Source organism: Necator americanus, chromosome II (assembly GCF_031761385.1).
Source record: "Necator americanus strain Aroian chromosome II, whole genome shotgun sequence".
NCBI lineage: Eukaryota > Metazoa > Nematoda > Chromadorea > Rhabditida > Ancylostomatidae > Necator > Necator americanus.
Window position 1 is genome coordinate 31,342,800 of NC_087372.1, and position 17,643 is coordinate 31,360,442.

Consider the following 17,643-nt stretch of genomic DNA (forward strand, 5'->3'; position numbering starts at 1 on the left):
TGTACATGTCTTCTCACAGAGGAAGGTATCCGTGGTCCGTGAAGGTTAAGAGTAGGATTTCATGAGAGCTGAGAAGTGCGAATTAACCTAGTCATTCCTGGAATTCTGTCACGAGTTACTGGAATTCTACACTTAAAATCTTTAAATGCTCGTTTTTTGGGTTACTTATCGAGATCCATTCATAATAAGCAGCGGTACAAATGTCCCTTTGGGTAATATGTGAACACATCATTTCTCCGATAATTTACATCTTAATATTCTTGTCTTAAATGCCTATAACAATTTTAAATGAGGAATTTTTGACTAAAAGTTGCTCGTTTATCTGGAAAACGTTCTACACTTTGTGGCTTATGTGACATGAGGACTGAAAAAATCCGGAAATATTTATGTACTCTTGTGAAAAATGTTGTTTGTCGGATGTCGTTGAATACATAATTTTCACCGATTCACAAATTTCGTTTTGTACCGAAAATCATTCAGGTTTCTGCATTGCGCTGGTGTACATATGTGCATCACTTTAGTGGAATGGAAGAAATTTTCGAGACTGTTCCTTAAGAATTTCCCAGAACTTTCCAACTAAACTATCAAGTAGTAACGCTGGGAAAGTTAACTTACATTGATTTTTTAAAGTATTTAATATCTGTGTTCAATGCCTGTCTGTTATTATAAAATGGGAATATTTCTTGGAAAAAATGTTCGTTAAAACGTTCGGAAAATCTTGAAGATGGGGAATTTCTCTGTGATCTTTGAAAAGAGGACAGGTATACCATTAAAAAGAACAAAAAAAAAGTGTATTTATGTTTTCTTGTTGTTATTTTAAATGCGTTTATTAAATATTTTAAATATTTAAATATTTTAAATGATGTTATGTTTAAAAAAAAACAAGAAGACAAAACACAGATACAGATAAATACATTAATAGACAAAAAAAAAATAAAATAAAATAGATAATATAAAACAAAACAAACGAAATAAAATAATATAAAAAATAATAAAATAAAGGAAACTTTCAATAAAAAGTAAAAAGAATGCCTAACTATTTTTTTCTAGTTGTTTTGACGGAATTCTTCATAGTTGGGTATTGCGTAATGTTAGGGATTTCGTCACCGTCGTCCCGTTCTTTTCCACGTCCGATCAGTTCCGCTGACGATATCGCTGACGATGTTTTAGCATTTCTCAGACACGAGCTTACATTCCTTCATAGTTCATGTTTCTTGAGCTCGTGATCCCTAAAGATTCTTAAGGAATCGCTCATCATCTCATGATCAGGTAATCTTTCTTCTTTTTTTCCTCGTCGCTGCCTCGTGTTTCGTTGCAACGCTCTCGTGATCACTCTGATGAATAATGCATATCTTTGTTATTATGTCATCTGTCAAGTATGTCAAGCATGCTGTCGCTGAAAATTCCAGTCACACCCGTCTGATTTCTGATTTTCTAGCGTACAGCGCAGCGAATAAGATACAGAATTTGCTCCACCCAGGTTCCAAGCCTATTTTTTTTATCATGAATATTTCTTAGAAGAAATTGTTCCTAGGACGTTTGGGAAATCTATTGAGTAGATGTGCCTTCCCAGGTAATAAATAAAAAAAAAACGAAAAGAAAAAAAGTCAACTACAGTAAGAAGCCTTACTGGTGTTGACTTCAACTTTAAGTGGGACTTAACTGCTTACTTGGGGCTACGTTAACCTCATTTGCGGAGTGCGCTTTGGTGTAGTTTTACGGAAATTATGAAGTGTTTTCTGTCATTAACTGTTTTGTCCACTTCATATTCCTCTATCTTACAGTCAAAAAGATGAACATTGGAAAACTTTGTTAAAAATTGAAATAAATATGAAAAAAAGTGAAATAAAAAAAACTAGCTAATGTCATCGGCTATGCATTTTTATGTCCAAGTACAGTATTTTTCAAGGAGTCAAGGACTCGCGTGATCCTTCCTAATTATTAATAGAAGAATGCATTAAGAATATATTAATAGAATTATTAATAGAAGAATGCAAGGGAGGAAAAGACGAATTTGTCCTTCACTGCGTGTAGGAGAAGCGAATTTCGGTTTTATTTGGATTAATCTAAACCCAAGCTTTAAGACTCAAATGAAATTGTAGAAAGACATTCAGAGAGCAAGTCGAAACTATATAGGCCGTGAATTTTCAAGTAGAAAAAAATATATGTGATATAAACACTAGCCCCTGATTCTCAGGTTAGTCAAATAGTTACTTGAAACGATTTTTACGAGCAAAATAGCGGGAATCCTAACCGAGCAAGTTTCTGTGGTTCTATTTCCCTTCTATATTTCCTTTTTCTTTCACCCTTTAGCTTTTTTTCTTTTAGAATCTTTTTGGTGGTGATATCTTAGCACAGGGACCTACATACATAGGTCACCTTGTAAAACTACAGAAACATGTTGGATTCTAACCAAACGTTCTGAAACGTGGGCGGAATGGTTCTCAGTTACGTTTCCGGCTATAATGCTCCAGTGATTCAACTAAGACATTCGACTCCGAATTTGCTTTTGTTGCCTCAATCAGCGCTTAGTACCAAATCTCCTCTTGTCTGAGGTCGGAGTATTCGATCAATTAAAAGTGAATGAAAAGTGGACTTAGTCTTGCCCATGTTCTGCTGTCCTTGAATCCTGGCGGTGTTGAATACGTAGCTTTTTTATTGATTTGGACTGCACTTGGTATTCCTCATCGTGTTTCTTTATCCTTCATCTTATCATCTTTTTTCTACATATGTTTTTATGTGTTTAGTTAAAAAGAGATTTGATTAGTTTAACTTTTAATGGAATAAATTTAATTTTTTAGTCGAATTGTCCATTTCGAGTTCCGGCAGAAGTGATCGTAACGTGGAATGTTAGCCAATAAAATCGATAAATTTTTCAGTTTCGTGATGTAATCATGCAGAAATTTATCAAAATTCGATTATTCTGGGAAGTTGAGTAGTGTAAAAATGAATGTACACTTCAGTATTTTCATCCAAAATCATTTCTCGACAAAGAACCAGCGGATCGATAATTTTGCATTTAAGATTGCCCAATGATTTTTTTTTAAAAAGAGAATCCAAGATTTTTTTAATTTCACGTATTCATTCTTCACGTATTTTTTTTCTTCATTTCACGTATTTTCCCTTTATTAACTTTAAAATTTCTTATGTTCCTGAATATTTCTGGAATGTTATACATTTCTCCCCTACCACATCTGGTTGTTAATTCCAATTTACTCCAGGAAGAAATTCTTTCCATAAGAGATAAGATTATTCTGTCCTTGCATTGCTCTTTTTCGTTAACTTGATAAGAGGTTGTGACGGTCGTAGACTTTTTTTGCTCGAAACGCTTCACGACAAAAGGGGTGGGGTTTCCAAGAATAGGATAAGATCAAGAAAGCAAAAATTAAAATTGAAATGCTCTTATATTGTATTCTGAATTAATTTTAATATAGTTTTAATTTTAATCATTATTATTATGGTTATTATATTATTATACTCATTAATTTTAATAAAACATGCACAGTTCAAACATTGATGGATTTGGGGAATTGAAACTAAAAACGTTGCGTGAATGAATTTCATGCTGTGCATCTGCATTCATCAGTAATTTAGAAAAACGAACTCAATTTACTGGATTTGAAGTTTTACTTCTGCTCCTGTATCCTGTACTCAAATCTTATTTTTTCGCTCCACTTCTAACTGTTAACTCTTCATTATTTTTCGGTTCCATGTTATTAAGAGGGCGGGTGTAGTGTAGCGGTTAGCGGCTATGCTTCCTGCACGATCGATCGGAGGTTCGAATCCGCCCTCGTGCTCACTAAGCCTTTCATCCATCCGGGGTCGATAAATTGGTACCAGACTTGTCTGGGAGGATAAAAGCACTGACGTGACACATCGGCTAGCCACCGCAAGTCATTGTATAGGCCAGCTACACGTTCGTGAACCTCAAACGATTCTGAGTTGAAGTGAACGTGGGGGCGCATCCCAAGCGGATTGATTAATGCCAGACACTTTATCTCTATCCTTTATCTTATGAAGAGACCGAAGAGAAGAATATTCCAGAAGGAGGGGAAAAGGTTAAGATAACCAAATCAACTACATACATATGCAATGAAAATATTTTCATGCAGGGAACATCATGTGATGAGAAGAGCATTGGAAATATTTAAATGCTTGCGCGATCATAGAACCGTGAATGTATTGAGCGTTTCTTTGGCTTTTTTGTGTAAGACTGTTTTTTTTCTTGCTAGAAGAGATTTTTTTTAGCTAGTTTTAATTTTTCTATCTTTTAGTTTGATTCCGAACTGATTGTGATTGCATTAGCATATCAAGGCGCTTTAGAGGTTCAAGAGCCAAGATTCATTGATGATAAACGAGGCTGAAAATGAACTTTTGCTTGAAAAATTGGTTTATACAATTTTAAAGAGGTGAAATATCAAAAAAAGATAAAATTAAAAAGAAAAGTGAAAAGTTAGAACATTCCATAGAATAAAAGAGAACATGGAATAGAATTCCTTGAGGGACAGTGTTGCAGAGAGAATGAGGTGTGTTTTGCTTGATGTGCATAAGTGTAGGATTTGTTGTCAATAGTAGTCTAGAAACGATTCACGTGGGAAAAAAAAACTTGTCTTTTCCCTCCTCAACACGGTCCGAGTGATTAAGCGATTAGAAATTATTTGCACGCTCAATGGCTGCTTGTTCTGTTGTTTTTTTTTTGTTTTTCTTGATTTTTATTTATTGTTAATTAATTAGCCCATAGAGGAACTAAGTTATATTTCGTGTAATTATGCGTATATTCTGTAATGTATATTCTTGTGGGAGCACAGCAGATAAAGTGAAAAATTACTGTACAGGAACAGGGTAAAGGTAGTAATTAGCTACTGTAATTATCCAGTTTGGTTTTAAAGCTATTTTTTGCACAACAAGTTCGATTGGAGCACGCCAGCCTTGTGTACGCGCTGCATCTTCCGGTCCGTTTTTTTTATGGCAGTAAGGAAGAAATGGACGGAATCACCCTTCTCTCCATAATCTACGACCCCGTATGCGAATACTCCACCTGAAACCCCCACCACCACAGATTCGTGGGGTGACGCATTTAAACATGTTTTTTTTTCCTCTAAATTTTACTAATTAATTTTTATGTAATGATTTTATTATGTTATGATTTTTTTACTGCAATTTTGTGATTTAATTTATACGATTCTGTGCATGTTTGCGCATCAGATCTCATGTAAATTAAAAAAAAAAAAACTCTACTGCTGCCTTCCGTGTTTCATAAACGATCTTCACACTTTAATTGGGTAGAAATTGTTCTTGATCGGATCGAGGAATTTCCTGCTCCCGCCCTCTCTCTCTATGCATGTTTATCCTTTTTATTTCCTATTTATTTCCGTTTCTTTATTTGTTCTCTTCTCATCGTTTCCACCTTTTTATCCGTTTTCCATTTTACGAATGGTTTTGTGCTCTCGCTTTTGCGTTTCGCGTTTCTATTTCTACCATATTTCTATTATTTGTTTCTGTATTTATTCCACTTTTACTAATTTCCGGCGATCTGCCAAGAGCTTTACTAATTTCTGGCGATCAGCAAGAGCAGATTGTGCTTCTGTAGTGATTGGAATTATCTCTAAAATAATTTCTCGAAAAATAGAAGCCCTATCGATTTCAATTTTCCTAATAAATAATCATTTATTTTAGGAAATTAGTCACCTTAATTATTATAAAATATGTGTAGTTCATTACCAATCATTCAAAATAAATCGCTCTAGTAGTTATTAAAAGATATAGGTCCTAATTAAATGTTTTCAATTGTTTGTAAGTGTAATAATTTCATTGCAATTATTTAATTATCAATCTATATCTTTGTAAATAATGTAGCTATTTTCGGCATAGATATACTTCAGCCATAAATTGCTTGATAAGGCCGTTGAGAGGGCGCACCTCCATTATCTTTGTATCGTTAGGAGAAGAAAAAAAAACGCGCGGTACGGTAAACACTGTAAACAGAAGGAATTTTTTCTGTATCCGCAATTACGTGCAGATCGAATTTTTCGGACGATATTTGCGCTACTGTACTCTAGTGGACTCTCTCTCTCTCCTCCGTTCACATGTAAATCAGCTGTGGATGCTGCGGTTTGGTCAGCTGCTGTGAACGTGCTACGCGTTTCTTTTGTACGTTTTGTTTGCTTCCCTTGTATGGCACTGATAACTCCTGATAAAATTCCTCTGCTATCACATATTTTTGGATTTTAGAATGGACAACCTTAGAAATATAGATGGACAACACTTAATATTAAATAATTCATGCTTAAAGGCATCATCCCACGAATCTGAGGTGGTACGGATTTCAGGTGATCTGAGGTGGTGGATTTCAGGTGTATAGGGGATCGTAGATTATGGAGAGAAGGGTGATCCTGTCCATTTCTTCCTAATTAAAAAACAGCGCCCGGAAGATATGACTTCGAGCGTTCCGGCGCGCTATTTTCTACAACGAGTTCGATTTGAGCGCGCCAGCCTTGTGCATGCGTCGCATCTTCCGGGCCGTTTTTTACGGCAATTAGGAAGAAATGGACGGAATCACCACCCCCATACTTCACCTGAAATCCGTCCCACCTCAGATTCGTGGAGTGATGCCTTTAAAAGAAAGTGATTCATCGGATTCGAAAATATGCTTCTGTTAAGAGCTCTGTTTTATATTTAAAAATAAGAAATCAGAGTGTGTGGATTTCATTCACTTCGCTACTTATTTTTTATTTTCTTTTTTTTTTTGCTTTCCTATAACTTCTACTCATAGTGGCGTCAATTTCCTCATTATCGAGGAGGATCAATGATGCTAGTACAAGTTGTACCACACAGAGTTGCTCTACTCTCATAATTTCCCCGGTCGTTGTCCTCGATTCTGTAATAATCTTTAATTTGAGACCTATTTCTTTTCAGGTTACAATATTCTAGCATTGCACTATTGCAACGGGTCCATTCGCTGCGTTTTTTTTTTCCTCAGGAAATTTTGATTGAGAACCTTTATTTTTTTTTTAGTTTTTAAGCTTTTCAGTCTTTCAGTTAATCTTTTAATGTTCTTGAGCATTCTAATTTGTAATTTAACAAAACAATACTATATGATTATATTAGATCAATACTAAGATTACTATTTTATACGATTTTAAATATCAAGTAATTTAAGTGACATTAATTAAAAATTAAAATTGATGCATATTAAAGTTTTAAGTTAAGACTCATTGTTTTCGAAAGTCTGATTTATATCTAAACCAACAAGCTCAATTTGTTGTTTTCTTTCGAAAATATTGAACATTAGATTAAGGATTTTTGTTTTTAAATTTTAACTAATCTGATTTATATTTCAACCTATCGTTCGAAAATCCCCTCAGTTTTTTTTTCTTCTAAGGATTCCGATAGTTTTTCGCTGGAAGATAAAATTTTTGCCTGTCTCGTAGCTTTATTTGTATGAATAATATCCTTTAGTAGAACGCTTAATACTGAGATGTATTATTCCTCATCAATCCAGTTTTATCAGTAGCCATCCAGACTGATGTTATTAGCTGCTTGTAGGGGCGCTGGGTGCTCAAATTCGGCGCAGATGCGATTTTCCTGTCAAGAATATAAAGCAAATAAACAACTCCTATCAATCACTTCCCCTTGAGGAGGGGAACTGCTTAACTGAGAGTTGAGGTTCAAGCAAAGTACAGTACACTCCAATCCCCTCCGTTCTGCTTGTACAACCAAGAATCCATGCATAAGAGAATCGCACAGGAATCGCATCAAGCATTTCCCCATAGTAGGGGCTTATGCTGAGCTGTGTACAACCTGATGATGATCTTGAACATGCTTTATTTCTGCTGATCCTTGTCAGTCTCAGGGTCCCATCTTTAGAATGACGTAGCTTCTCTTCGTCTTTCGTTGATAACCGAAAACAAGAACAACCCAGCAAGTTTTCAGTCTCTAAGTTTATTACAATAATATTTAACCTTAATTTATCTTTATTATTATTATTATTATTATTATTATTATTATTATTATTATTATTATTATTATTATTATTATTATTTACCTATCTTTGAGTTTTTTTATAATCATATTTAATTTTGATTTATTATCATTATAATTATTATTATTCATTAATATTTAGTTTAGCACATCCACGAAAAGTTAGCAATGAAAAAAGTTGTCCTTTTTGGAATTGACTCACCTCGCTGTGCGTTTATTTCTTGCTGAAAGGCGAAACCCATCATTTTACTAATTTAGCACTTAAAAAAACATTACTATCCAGTTCTCATTGACTGGTAATAGGTGTTCTGCTAGTACAGTAACCTTTTAGGGGAAAGTTTATGAAAGGGTTGGAACACCGAAATAATTCTTGGAAATATAATGAAAGCTTCTATGATGAAAAAATGAAGTAATGTATAATAAATAAACAAAATGTAATAAAATATAATAAAATATGATGAGTAAATATAATGAAAAATAATATGAATATAGTAAAATAATAAAAACATGAAACATAAAAAAATAACATAAATGTAATCAATCCAAGTCTTTGCAACGGCTACCGTTTTTCGGACCACCACCCGTCTTCAGCGGCAAATCCTCGTTACACAAACATTTTTTTGTTCTTTGATGGAATCGGAAGTGTGGAGTAACTAATCGAATACGGTGGGTACGTGTGTATGTGTAAGGTCGCCTCTTTGTCCGTCCACCTCCTTTTCACACTCCTCCTTCCTGCGATTTGTTTGCACTCTTGCGGCTATGGTCAGTTGACAAGCGGTATTATGTGTGTATGAACCGCGAGCGCATTCGCACTCGCATCGCGTCCCGCCCTCACTTCACTGAGTTCGGCCCCAACTGAAAGACGTCCCACCGCAACCGTCGTCGTCCGCCTCATTTTCTTTTCTTCTTCTTCGTTTTTTCGCCACAACTACCCATTCACATCTGATGAATGTAAAATGGGGTTTCTAGAGGAGAAAACAGCGCGCAGAACAGAACCGATCGGTCTCGTTTTAGCTTTATCCAAGCTCCATACAGGTCTTACCTGACATCGTACATACATTCACTTTTTTGTATACGCATTTGAGCGGATCATTTGGCGAAACCAGAACCACACCAAACATCTGGTCATTAAGCGTGCTACCTTCGTCTTAGAATCATCGTCCTATGTCAATGATACTCCTCTCTTTGCCGCTCCACATCTTTCACCCTGGGGCGGTAATCTGCATCGAAATTTCCGGATTTTCCTGTTGAGAAAGCGCATAGTTCTCTTACTAACCATTATACCTTATTACATTTGTCACAAACAGATCGTTCACGTCACTTAGGTTATAATCCGAAAATCTTTATGAATTGGCGTTTTTCACTGGAATATTGTCCATTGAATGAAAATTTCGCGCCAAAATTACTCCAGCGCTAGCTACAGTCTTCATTTCCACTTTTTTCTTAGGGAAAAGTTTATTCTACATAAAACTAGCGCAGTCTAAAGATAGAAGATCTATTTGTAGTTGAAATAACAGGAAACAATGACAGTTATTGAGGCTCTTTAGCCATACGTTGTGTGGGCGTCCACGATTTCGCCCCCGAATCCAGTCAGGTTGCTGGATGGCCGGCGGAGGCGGCGGTGAGCGTAACGAGCACACTTCTCGCCACTCTGTTGGCACGCTGTCTTCCACTGTTTTCTACGATTTGCTACTATAGTGGCTCAATCATCACCGTTATCCTATTTTTTCTGCTGGATTTCTAGGATTTCCACTTCAGCAGTTTATTAATAACTATGAGTTGTCCGTTGCTTAGCGTTCTATTCGTCTCTATGGCTACCAGCTAGTTTTTCTGCTTCCAGTGCTTGCTAGGCTTTGATAGTAGTCGACGTCGTTTGTAGTTCTGCTCTATTCCTGTCGTGCTAACAAATCTTCCATGGAACGCTACGCTAGTATGTACACGTTAAAAACTTCTCTATGGATAAATATTATTTCTACAATATGTAAACAAGCTCTCCGTTACTGTACTATAGGATTATGCTTGTTTTTCATGCTCGAGTTGTGAGCATTGCCGAGTTCGGCTGGTAGGAGATGACCTTGGCTAATTGTTCCCTTGATTGAAATGCGTGGCTGTGCATTACTGCGAACTATTGCACGAAAAGTAATAGAATCATGTGTGTGTGTGTGTGGAGGGAAGGACGACGAAAAAAAATGGCTACGCTAGAGTACCTAGTAGTCGGCTACTCTATTCTTCCTACTAATACTACAAAAATTCTGTTAATTTTTCCTCGAAACATGGGAAATTTTCTTCCCTATAGAGGAGAAATTCCGATATTTCTGAACGAGAACCCCTCGTACTTTTATTTCTCGGGATCATTTGAAGGAAACTGATATGGTAGCTATATGGATATCTGCTGGTAGTACATCTGACCGCCGAAACTCGACCATCTGTCGCCACATGCTTGTCAAGAGCGTAAATTCTTGACAGATGCTTTTTTATTGTTGCATTTATGCGTTCAACAAAACGTAATGGATTTTTTTTGCACCCCCCCCCCCCCCCCGCCCCAAAAAAAAATGCCACACTTCAGAAGCGGTCAATAAACCACATTCTTCACCTTATTAGTTTGCTTTTCACACATTTTTCTCCACAAGTACACTTAGCATTCACAACTGCACAAATGCGACATGTATTTCCCTCTCTCGAGGGAATTCCACACTTTTTTCTGGACTCAAGAACTTAGGAGTAATATTCACCGTCTCAGTGTGAAACGCTGCACTTCAATTAGATGTAGTTTGGTCACAAACAATTCTTCTTATCTTGATTCTCTGATGCTTTATGTCATTAATAAGGCAGTAAATGACTAACGAATCCTAAAACAGTCCTAACTCCAAATTTTACGATTTGCTTACGAGAACAGAAGAATGTTTATTTATTTATTTATTTGAAAATGCTCGTAGGTGTGCTATAAAACAGAGACAAGAAACGAACAGAGCTCGGGAGAATTCCACCTAAGGTTTATCCAGCAAAGTTTGCCCTTTTTTCCAGCAAATTGTGTGGTGGTCGAATTTGGTTGTGACCAGTAGACAGATTTCAGAAATTCCTCGAGAAATTCTCCACATTCCAGTGCCGAGCGTTCTACGAGAAATCGGCGATTTTATCAGCAAGTTGCATCGCTGCTACTTTTTTCCCCCCGCACCCGCGTAAACGCTTCAACTTCGTAAAGATGGCATGCGACGTTTGGGTCCCGTCCTTCATCGTTCTCGCGAAAATACACAACCCTTGCTTGATGTGTCTTTATTTTATGCGGGTTTTGCGCCGCCGCCCGACGGGGATGCCGTCGAGGCGAAATGTGTTGATTCGTTAGGAGAGTCGTTAGCGTTGCAATCGTCGCATACATCGCAGACAGGTTCATCCGCTCCGATGATGATCATGATGATGAAGACATACGAAAACGCTTTCGAATCATAAGCGGAAGGTAAGGCCCCCCGCCCGCCCGCCTCGCCCGCCCGATGACATGCCATGACATTACGCCGCGAACACGAAACCAGCTCGATTCGCCGGTTGAAGAACTTCATCTGAACTGCCACTCGCGCGCTCACACCAGGGCAATGGGTTCCGCCTCAGAACCCGGTTCTATCGTCCGAACATCTCCATTAAATCAAAGATTTAGGGGTGCTCATTTGGAGCGTGTGTGAAACACTGCCATACGACGACATTTTGTCGATAACTAAGCCGAGAGAGCACCTGCTCACCTGCGCCGTATTCCGCTTGTTTTTGTTTGTGTTGTGTTCGCCTCGCTCCTGTAGATATCACGCTTTTCTCATGCATGACTGCAATATCACTGCACCTAGTCTCTCCATAGCCGTTGCATAACTGACTCCTTCAAACCTGCTGACCTTCTCAGCCTTTATCGGCAGTTGTAATGATTGCTTTCTTTCTTTCTTCTAAAGAAGCTTTGCTAGAAAATCTTAAGTGTGGTGGGTTGATTATTTTGAAGAGATTTCTTCTCAAAATCTTTGCGGCTAATTGAACAAAAGAGGGCGAGCACTGTAGAGGGAAGCAATTATTCGAAAAACGTTTCTGTGGGTTTTTTGTATTCTACACGCTCGTAACGCTAGTTTTACTAAACATTCTTCTCAGTAGGCGGCGGTGAGTTTATTGTCTTCCACTTAGGTTTCTGCCTAGCCCTGCATACCTCAAACCTCTTCTGGAGAACATAAAATTCCACAACTTCTTCGACTGCATGATTTCCAAGTGGTTTTTTTCTAGGTTGGTTTCTTTCTAGGTTTTTCTAGGGTGCATTTTTCTGATTTTTTTCCTCGGAAAAACGCACGACCACTAGTCTATTTAGGTAAAAGATTAGAGCAGTAGCTCGACTGTTCGCTGCTGGCCGTCTGTTCTTAGTGTGTGTGGGCGTGACAGGCAGGGTTCACGGCTAAATTATGCTGGTCCTTCCTGCATTTTCTGGATTAGTTCCTGGTCATGGACTCTATTATTCTGCTCGTTTTTGCAGTATAAATGTGGTGTCGTTCAAATCATTCATTGTCATTGTAGTAAACGCTTTCAATCACATTTCTATGAGCGTAATTTTTTTTCCACAGAAAGTATATAACTTTCGGGATTTTTTTTCTTTCTCCTTAATTGCGTCACTCACTCATATTCGCTTCATGAAATCATTCCGGAACAATGGAAAACGAAAAACGTTCTTCTGTTCTCTTTCTCTATCCATAAATAACAATCGAATCGTGTTGATAAGCGCGTCGTTTCTGTTCGTGGTTTGCGGTGATGGGCTCTTTCCTTTCATAGCCTCAAAAAATATATAAATGTTCTCTTGTGCTCTTATCGCTTGACCCTCAACCCTTTTCCGTATCTGTTGTTTGGGCAAAGTTCTCTCCAACCACCACCGTCAGGCAGTCACCACGTCTGCTTCGCTTTGTTATCGCTCGTTAGTGTGTGCTGCTCTTTGCGATAATGGCTAGCGCTTCCAGTTCTACCACTACTCATTTATTTATTCGTATTGATTCCTCGTTACTTTCTACCCACTTCGCGATACCTTTTCTCCAGAAGAAAAGAGTTGCTTGGATTTTTTTGTCCTCATCTCATCCGTTATTGTCAAAATTTCCAGATCAGAACTCGAAAAAAACATGGAAATGGATGATTTTAACGCTTATCGGGCGATGTGCGCGAATAGGCTGAGACGATTGGAGCGTTACAAGAAAGCTCGTAGCTTCTGTAACATCGACGACGAAACTCCTTCCTCAGCAAAATCGCCTACAAATGTAAGTAATCCAGAATTTTATATCCATAACTACATCCATAATCGTAGTTCTACTATCGGGGACTATTCTATAACGGACTGTTCTATAACGGAGACAGTAAGGTTAAGATAACCAGCCACCACCTACTACGTGTACTGCCTATGGCAACGTTGACGTTTAGATTAGATAAAAACCGACTATGTCACTTTTTCACTCCAGAATATTTTTAAACAGATCCGAAAAACAAACGATAAAATTCGAATCGAACAATTCTGGTCGCACATTGCAAATGTCAAGCACTTTTACTTTATTCCTTCCTAAGTCCAGAAATGGAATTCGTTGTAAAAGTTGAAAATTTTTACTTTTTCTAGAAACTATCTCTAAAAATTACACAAAAGGCTACGACAGTTCTGATCGATCTCCCCTCTACGAGGAGATTTCTTCAACCTTTTTTTTCAGTTTCATACTTATTTTCTATAACTAAGTAACTTGATCCCGGAAAAGTACCTAGTACCTATATCGATCGACTGTGATGTGATTTTAGAACAATCGATAGGTAGACGAATAGAAGCGAAACCAGAATTTTCTAGAGATTTTTTTTAGCAGTATACAAATAAGAGAATTCCCTGCACTCTTCCAATTTCCTACCGCATTATCGATATTTAAGATCAGTCTTGAAATATTTGTTTTCGTTGCGAGTTCTATAGAGAGAGGAAGATAGCACCACGATGACCTTCGCTCGCAATGAAAACCCTTATATGCGCCGCGAAAACTGCTGAAAAAGTAATAATGACGATGAGTGCTAATGTGGATCCGCCAAATCTTCCGTTTCGGACAATGGAAAACCACAAAATCAGATTCTTTTGGATTTTCATCATTTCTTTCGAAATGAGCCCCACACACAGCTGATGAAACTAAACGGAGTTCTTTTACAGTTTCCCAGTTCTGCACCTCCGTTCTGCGATGAAGAATCGACCAATGCCGATCGCTTTTTCGGCTCGTCTCGCGGCTCAGCGGCGTTCGAAGTGATTCGAGAAAAAATGGTAAGTGATCGGGGTATGTTTCGCTAAAGGAAAATCGGCAACTCTCACTATCCGTGAGTTGTCGGGACGGACAAACTTTCACGTTCGGGTCAACAACGAATTCTTGCCCAGCTAAAAGCAGCATCGCCACATAAAGATAACGTTTATGTGTGTATTTGTGCCATCGTTTACGTAGGTACACAAGTGGCGAAGAATTCGACCAGAACTGAACGCTGTGTGGATAGCGCTATTAAGTGAGGGGTATAAGTGGTGCCTGGCTGGCGATCTGGTGTTTCTGGATGATCTCGTGGAGGGTCATGCTGTGTCGCGTCGGTTGTGCCCTCGTGGATCACCGCACGATGTACGCATAAACAGCCTATTGTTCGCCGGATCGCAAGAGTACGTTCGTCAAGGTTCTCCTCCTCGAAATCCTTCGAAGTACAGCGGAGAGTGAAGGAGGAGGGTCGTTGGCCGCTTCTATTGACGTTCCACCGTTCCTTCGATAAGAATCACGATCGGTTGGATTTAAATGGGGTCAAGTTCGTTGTGATGTGATCAGATGATGCTTATTTCAACACTCATCACCTTGTTGCTTTGTTCATTGGATGCGCAGCGGACGCCTTAATAGTTAACGGTGTGTAAGACATTGATGGTGGCGTCAGCTAGCGAGCGTTGTGTGTCTATCTGTCGAAAAACACGTTTTTCTTCCCTCCGCATCCCAGCTGATACCATATCATCCGGATGTCGGCTTACATCGGGGGACGTGTAGCATCAAATAACGTCAAGATGGCGCCATTCCTTCAATCGTCTGAACAACATGTAAACATATAGATTAAATGGAACAGGTGCCAGGGTGCGGAGGCTAGGATGGACGGCGCCATTTCAGCTCAAACAATTTGCTAATGAGTTTTCGCTTCATGACAGGGTTTAGATTTCGGCTGTGTTTCTGAAACATTTCCGAAAATTTCAGAGCCATACGAGTCTGGATAACGGCAACGATTCAGAGGTGAAAAATTAGCTCATTCCCGTCTCATCGAATGAGTTTTTTTTTCAGAATCAATTTGTTTATGTTTTCTCTGGATCAATCTTTGCTCTCACTACCACAAATTTTTGGAGAAATGACTTCTTCCAAGGACGACCCAGCTTTTTTTTAAATTCTTGACACGTCAGATCATTTTTGTTCTTTTTTTTACCAGGCTTCATACATTAAAATTGGAAGAAACTCGAAGCGAGGGAAAATTAACTTCAACAGCTACGCATCTGAGCAATTTTAAACAGCCATGAGTGGCCTGTAGGAATATACAGTACCCATGCATATGAGGTCTTAAGACTTGGAAATGAAGTATAAACTACTCGCTGAAAGAGAATCGTCGGTTTATTTTGAGTGGATCCTAAGTCCAGGTCCTCTACTGAAGATTTCAGAACAACCCTTATAGGAACCTCCTCAGCTCAGCTGTGAGCTGACAAGTTCCCATTCACCTCTTTCGGCTGATGTTTGTGTCCTACATAATCGAACACGACAGTGGTTTCGGTGGCAGGTATTTGTCAAAGCAAGTTATTGGCTGGACCGTCGTCGCCCGTTGTCGGCTAATTGATTCACGTCACGAAAAGGGGTCGACCCGTTCGATGCCGGCGATCTATGGCGTTTCCCGGGGCTCACAAACGAAGCTCTCCGTCGTCCCCCGACCTCCACCGGCCTCCACCTAAACTAAACATCACCACAGCTGCATACACACACCTGGATGGCAAGGTAGAAGAAGCATGCATTGCTGGGAGGAGCTCTTGCGCACGCACAGCTCAGGCGGTGTCGCTTCAAGCGGTTTGTTTGGTCAGCGGATCGAGTAATGACCTGTCCTTCCCGACGTAATATTGACTCTGGGATCTCTGCGAGACCGCAATGGATCATTACGTCTCGTTCAAACTGAGCTGAGGCTATGAACGGTCAACGGTTTCTCGTCTGCTGCTTGCTCGAGGTTATCTGCTCATTATACGGTATTGGATGGTAGTGCCGGTGGTGGTGGTGGTGGTGGTGTATGCGGCAGATGGTCCGCATCTGCCTACAATTACTCAATCGCCAGTTGAATATATTACCGCACGGTTGTTCTCGAATCGTATACGATTTGGTTTCGATCAATCGAAAGAGGTGTTGAGGTCAATGCGTTCGTTCATGGTTTTGGCAGAAGAAGGGGCAGAAGAAGAAATTACTGCAATTGTTAATTACTAAACTGGTAACAGGGAACGACCGCTGTTCAAACGAATTTTCATGCTTCTTATACTAGACTGAATAAAAAACGATCATTGGTAGAAAGAAAAGTCGCAATGGAATGCCACATTCTCCAATGTAATTAATTTAAATTAGCTAGTTAGGTGTGGTTCTCTGGGATACTGTAATGTGAGGTCATCATGTTGTAATTGCACAGATTCATCAAACAATCAAGTATTACGAGTTTTTATGGGAGAAACTACAACGTTCTCCTCTTTCTTTATTCCTTTCAGTTGAAAATATGGTCATGAGAGTCTTTCCTAACCATACATACAGCAAGTCCCAAAAAATCGATTATTTCTTTTCAGCTCTCCTTAATGGAGAACGACATGTCCCTCCTGCAACAACTTCTTACGTTAGGCGATCAGATTACAGAAATGAAGAAGATGAAGGAGCAAAGTATGAGAAAATGTCAAAGTCATACGAGTTTGGATAACGATGACGATTTAGAGGTGGATTTATAGGAAACTTTGCTCATTCCATTCTCCTCCAATCCGTTTTTTCGTTTCAGGATCAATTTGATGACGGTTTCTCGGCGTCAATGTCTGCTGTTACCACCTTAAGTGTTGGAGAAAATCAACCACAATATTTCTCACGCCAAAATAGTGTGCTAAGGATTCCTATTCCGCCGAGAAGCAGTAATAGATTTGGAAAAAGGAGAATTGTAAGTTTTTTAGATTGCGTTTACTTCTTTTCTTCAATTTGTCTTGCAAAAAAAAACTGATGAAAGTTACAATTTCCTGAAATAAATACGGTATCTTTTGAAAATTGCCAAGCATTCCACTTTCTAGCCTAGACGTCCTTCCGAACTGCTACGAACCGCCCCTGTCTTCGTGCATGAAGCAGCCCCAGAAACATCGGAAACCACTCAGAGCAGTCAGACTTCATTCATCAATCCGATACCGTCAGGAGGAGTAGATGCTCTGGAGGCACAATCCACACTTGATCCCTCCACGTACATCACAGCAAAGAATCGTTCATCGAATTCATCGATCGACTCGGGGATACGAGAGTCCAGCTCATCGTCCTCTCCCTCACCGACACCATTTGATAAAGAAGTCGTTTAATCTCGCTCATTTTTTCTCACCGAGTGACATATTTTTTTTTTCGAATAAGGGCCCGTCTACAGCCATAAATAGTG

The 17,643-nt window shown here is 38.9% G+C and overlaps 2 protein-coding genes across 3 annotated transcripts; both read left to right on the forward strand.

Moving 5' to 3' along the window:
* Positions 1–1,261: 1,261 nt before the first annotated feature.
* On the forward strand, positions 1,262–17,569 carry RB195_020061 (uncharacterized protein; the record flags this gene model as incomplete). Of its 2 annotated transcripts, XM_064188198.1 has the most annotated exons (6): positions 1,262–1,269; positions 13,085–13,238; positions 14,153–14,260; positions 16,811–16,954; positions 17,014–17,166; positions 17,294–17,569. In XM_064188198.1, the coding sequence occupies 6 exons, from the start codon at positions 1,262–1,264 to the stop codon at positions 17,567–17,569; spliced, it is 843 nt and encodes a 280-aa protein (XP_064044079.1). The 2 variants fall into 2 exon arrangements, with proteins under 2 accessions (XP_064044079.1, XP_013293177.1); XM_013437723.2 differs by lacking the exon at positions 1,262–1,269 and having other exon boundaries at positions 13,104–13,238.
* On the forward strand, positions 11,188–11,427 carry RB195_020062 (uncharacterized protein; the record flags this gene model as incomplete). Its single annotated transcript, XM_064188199.1, has 1 exon — positions 11,188–11,427. One exon carries the CDS (start codon positions 11,188–11,190, stop codon positions 11,425–11,427), a length of 240 nt encoding a protein of 79 aa, XP_064044080.1.
* Positions 17,570–17,643: the final 74 nt, after the last annotated feature.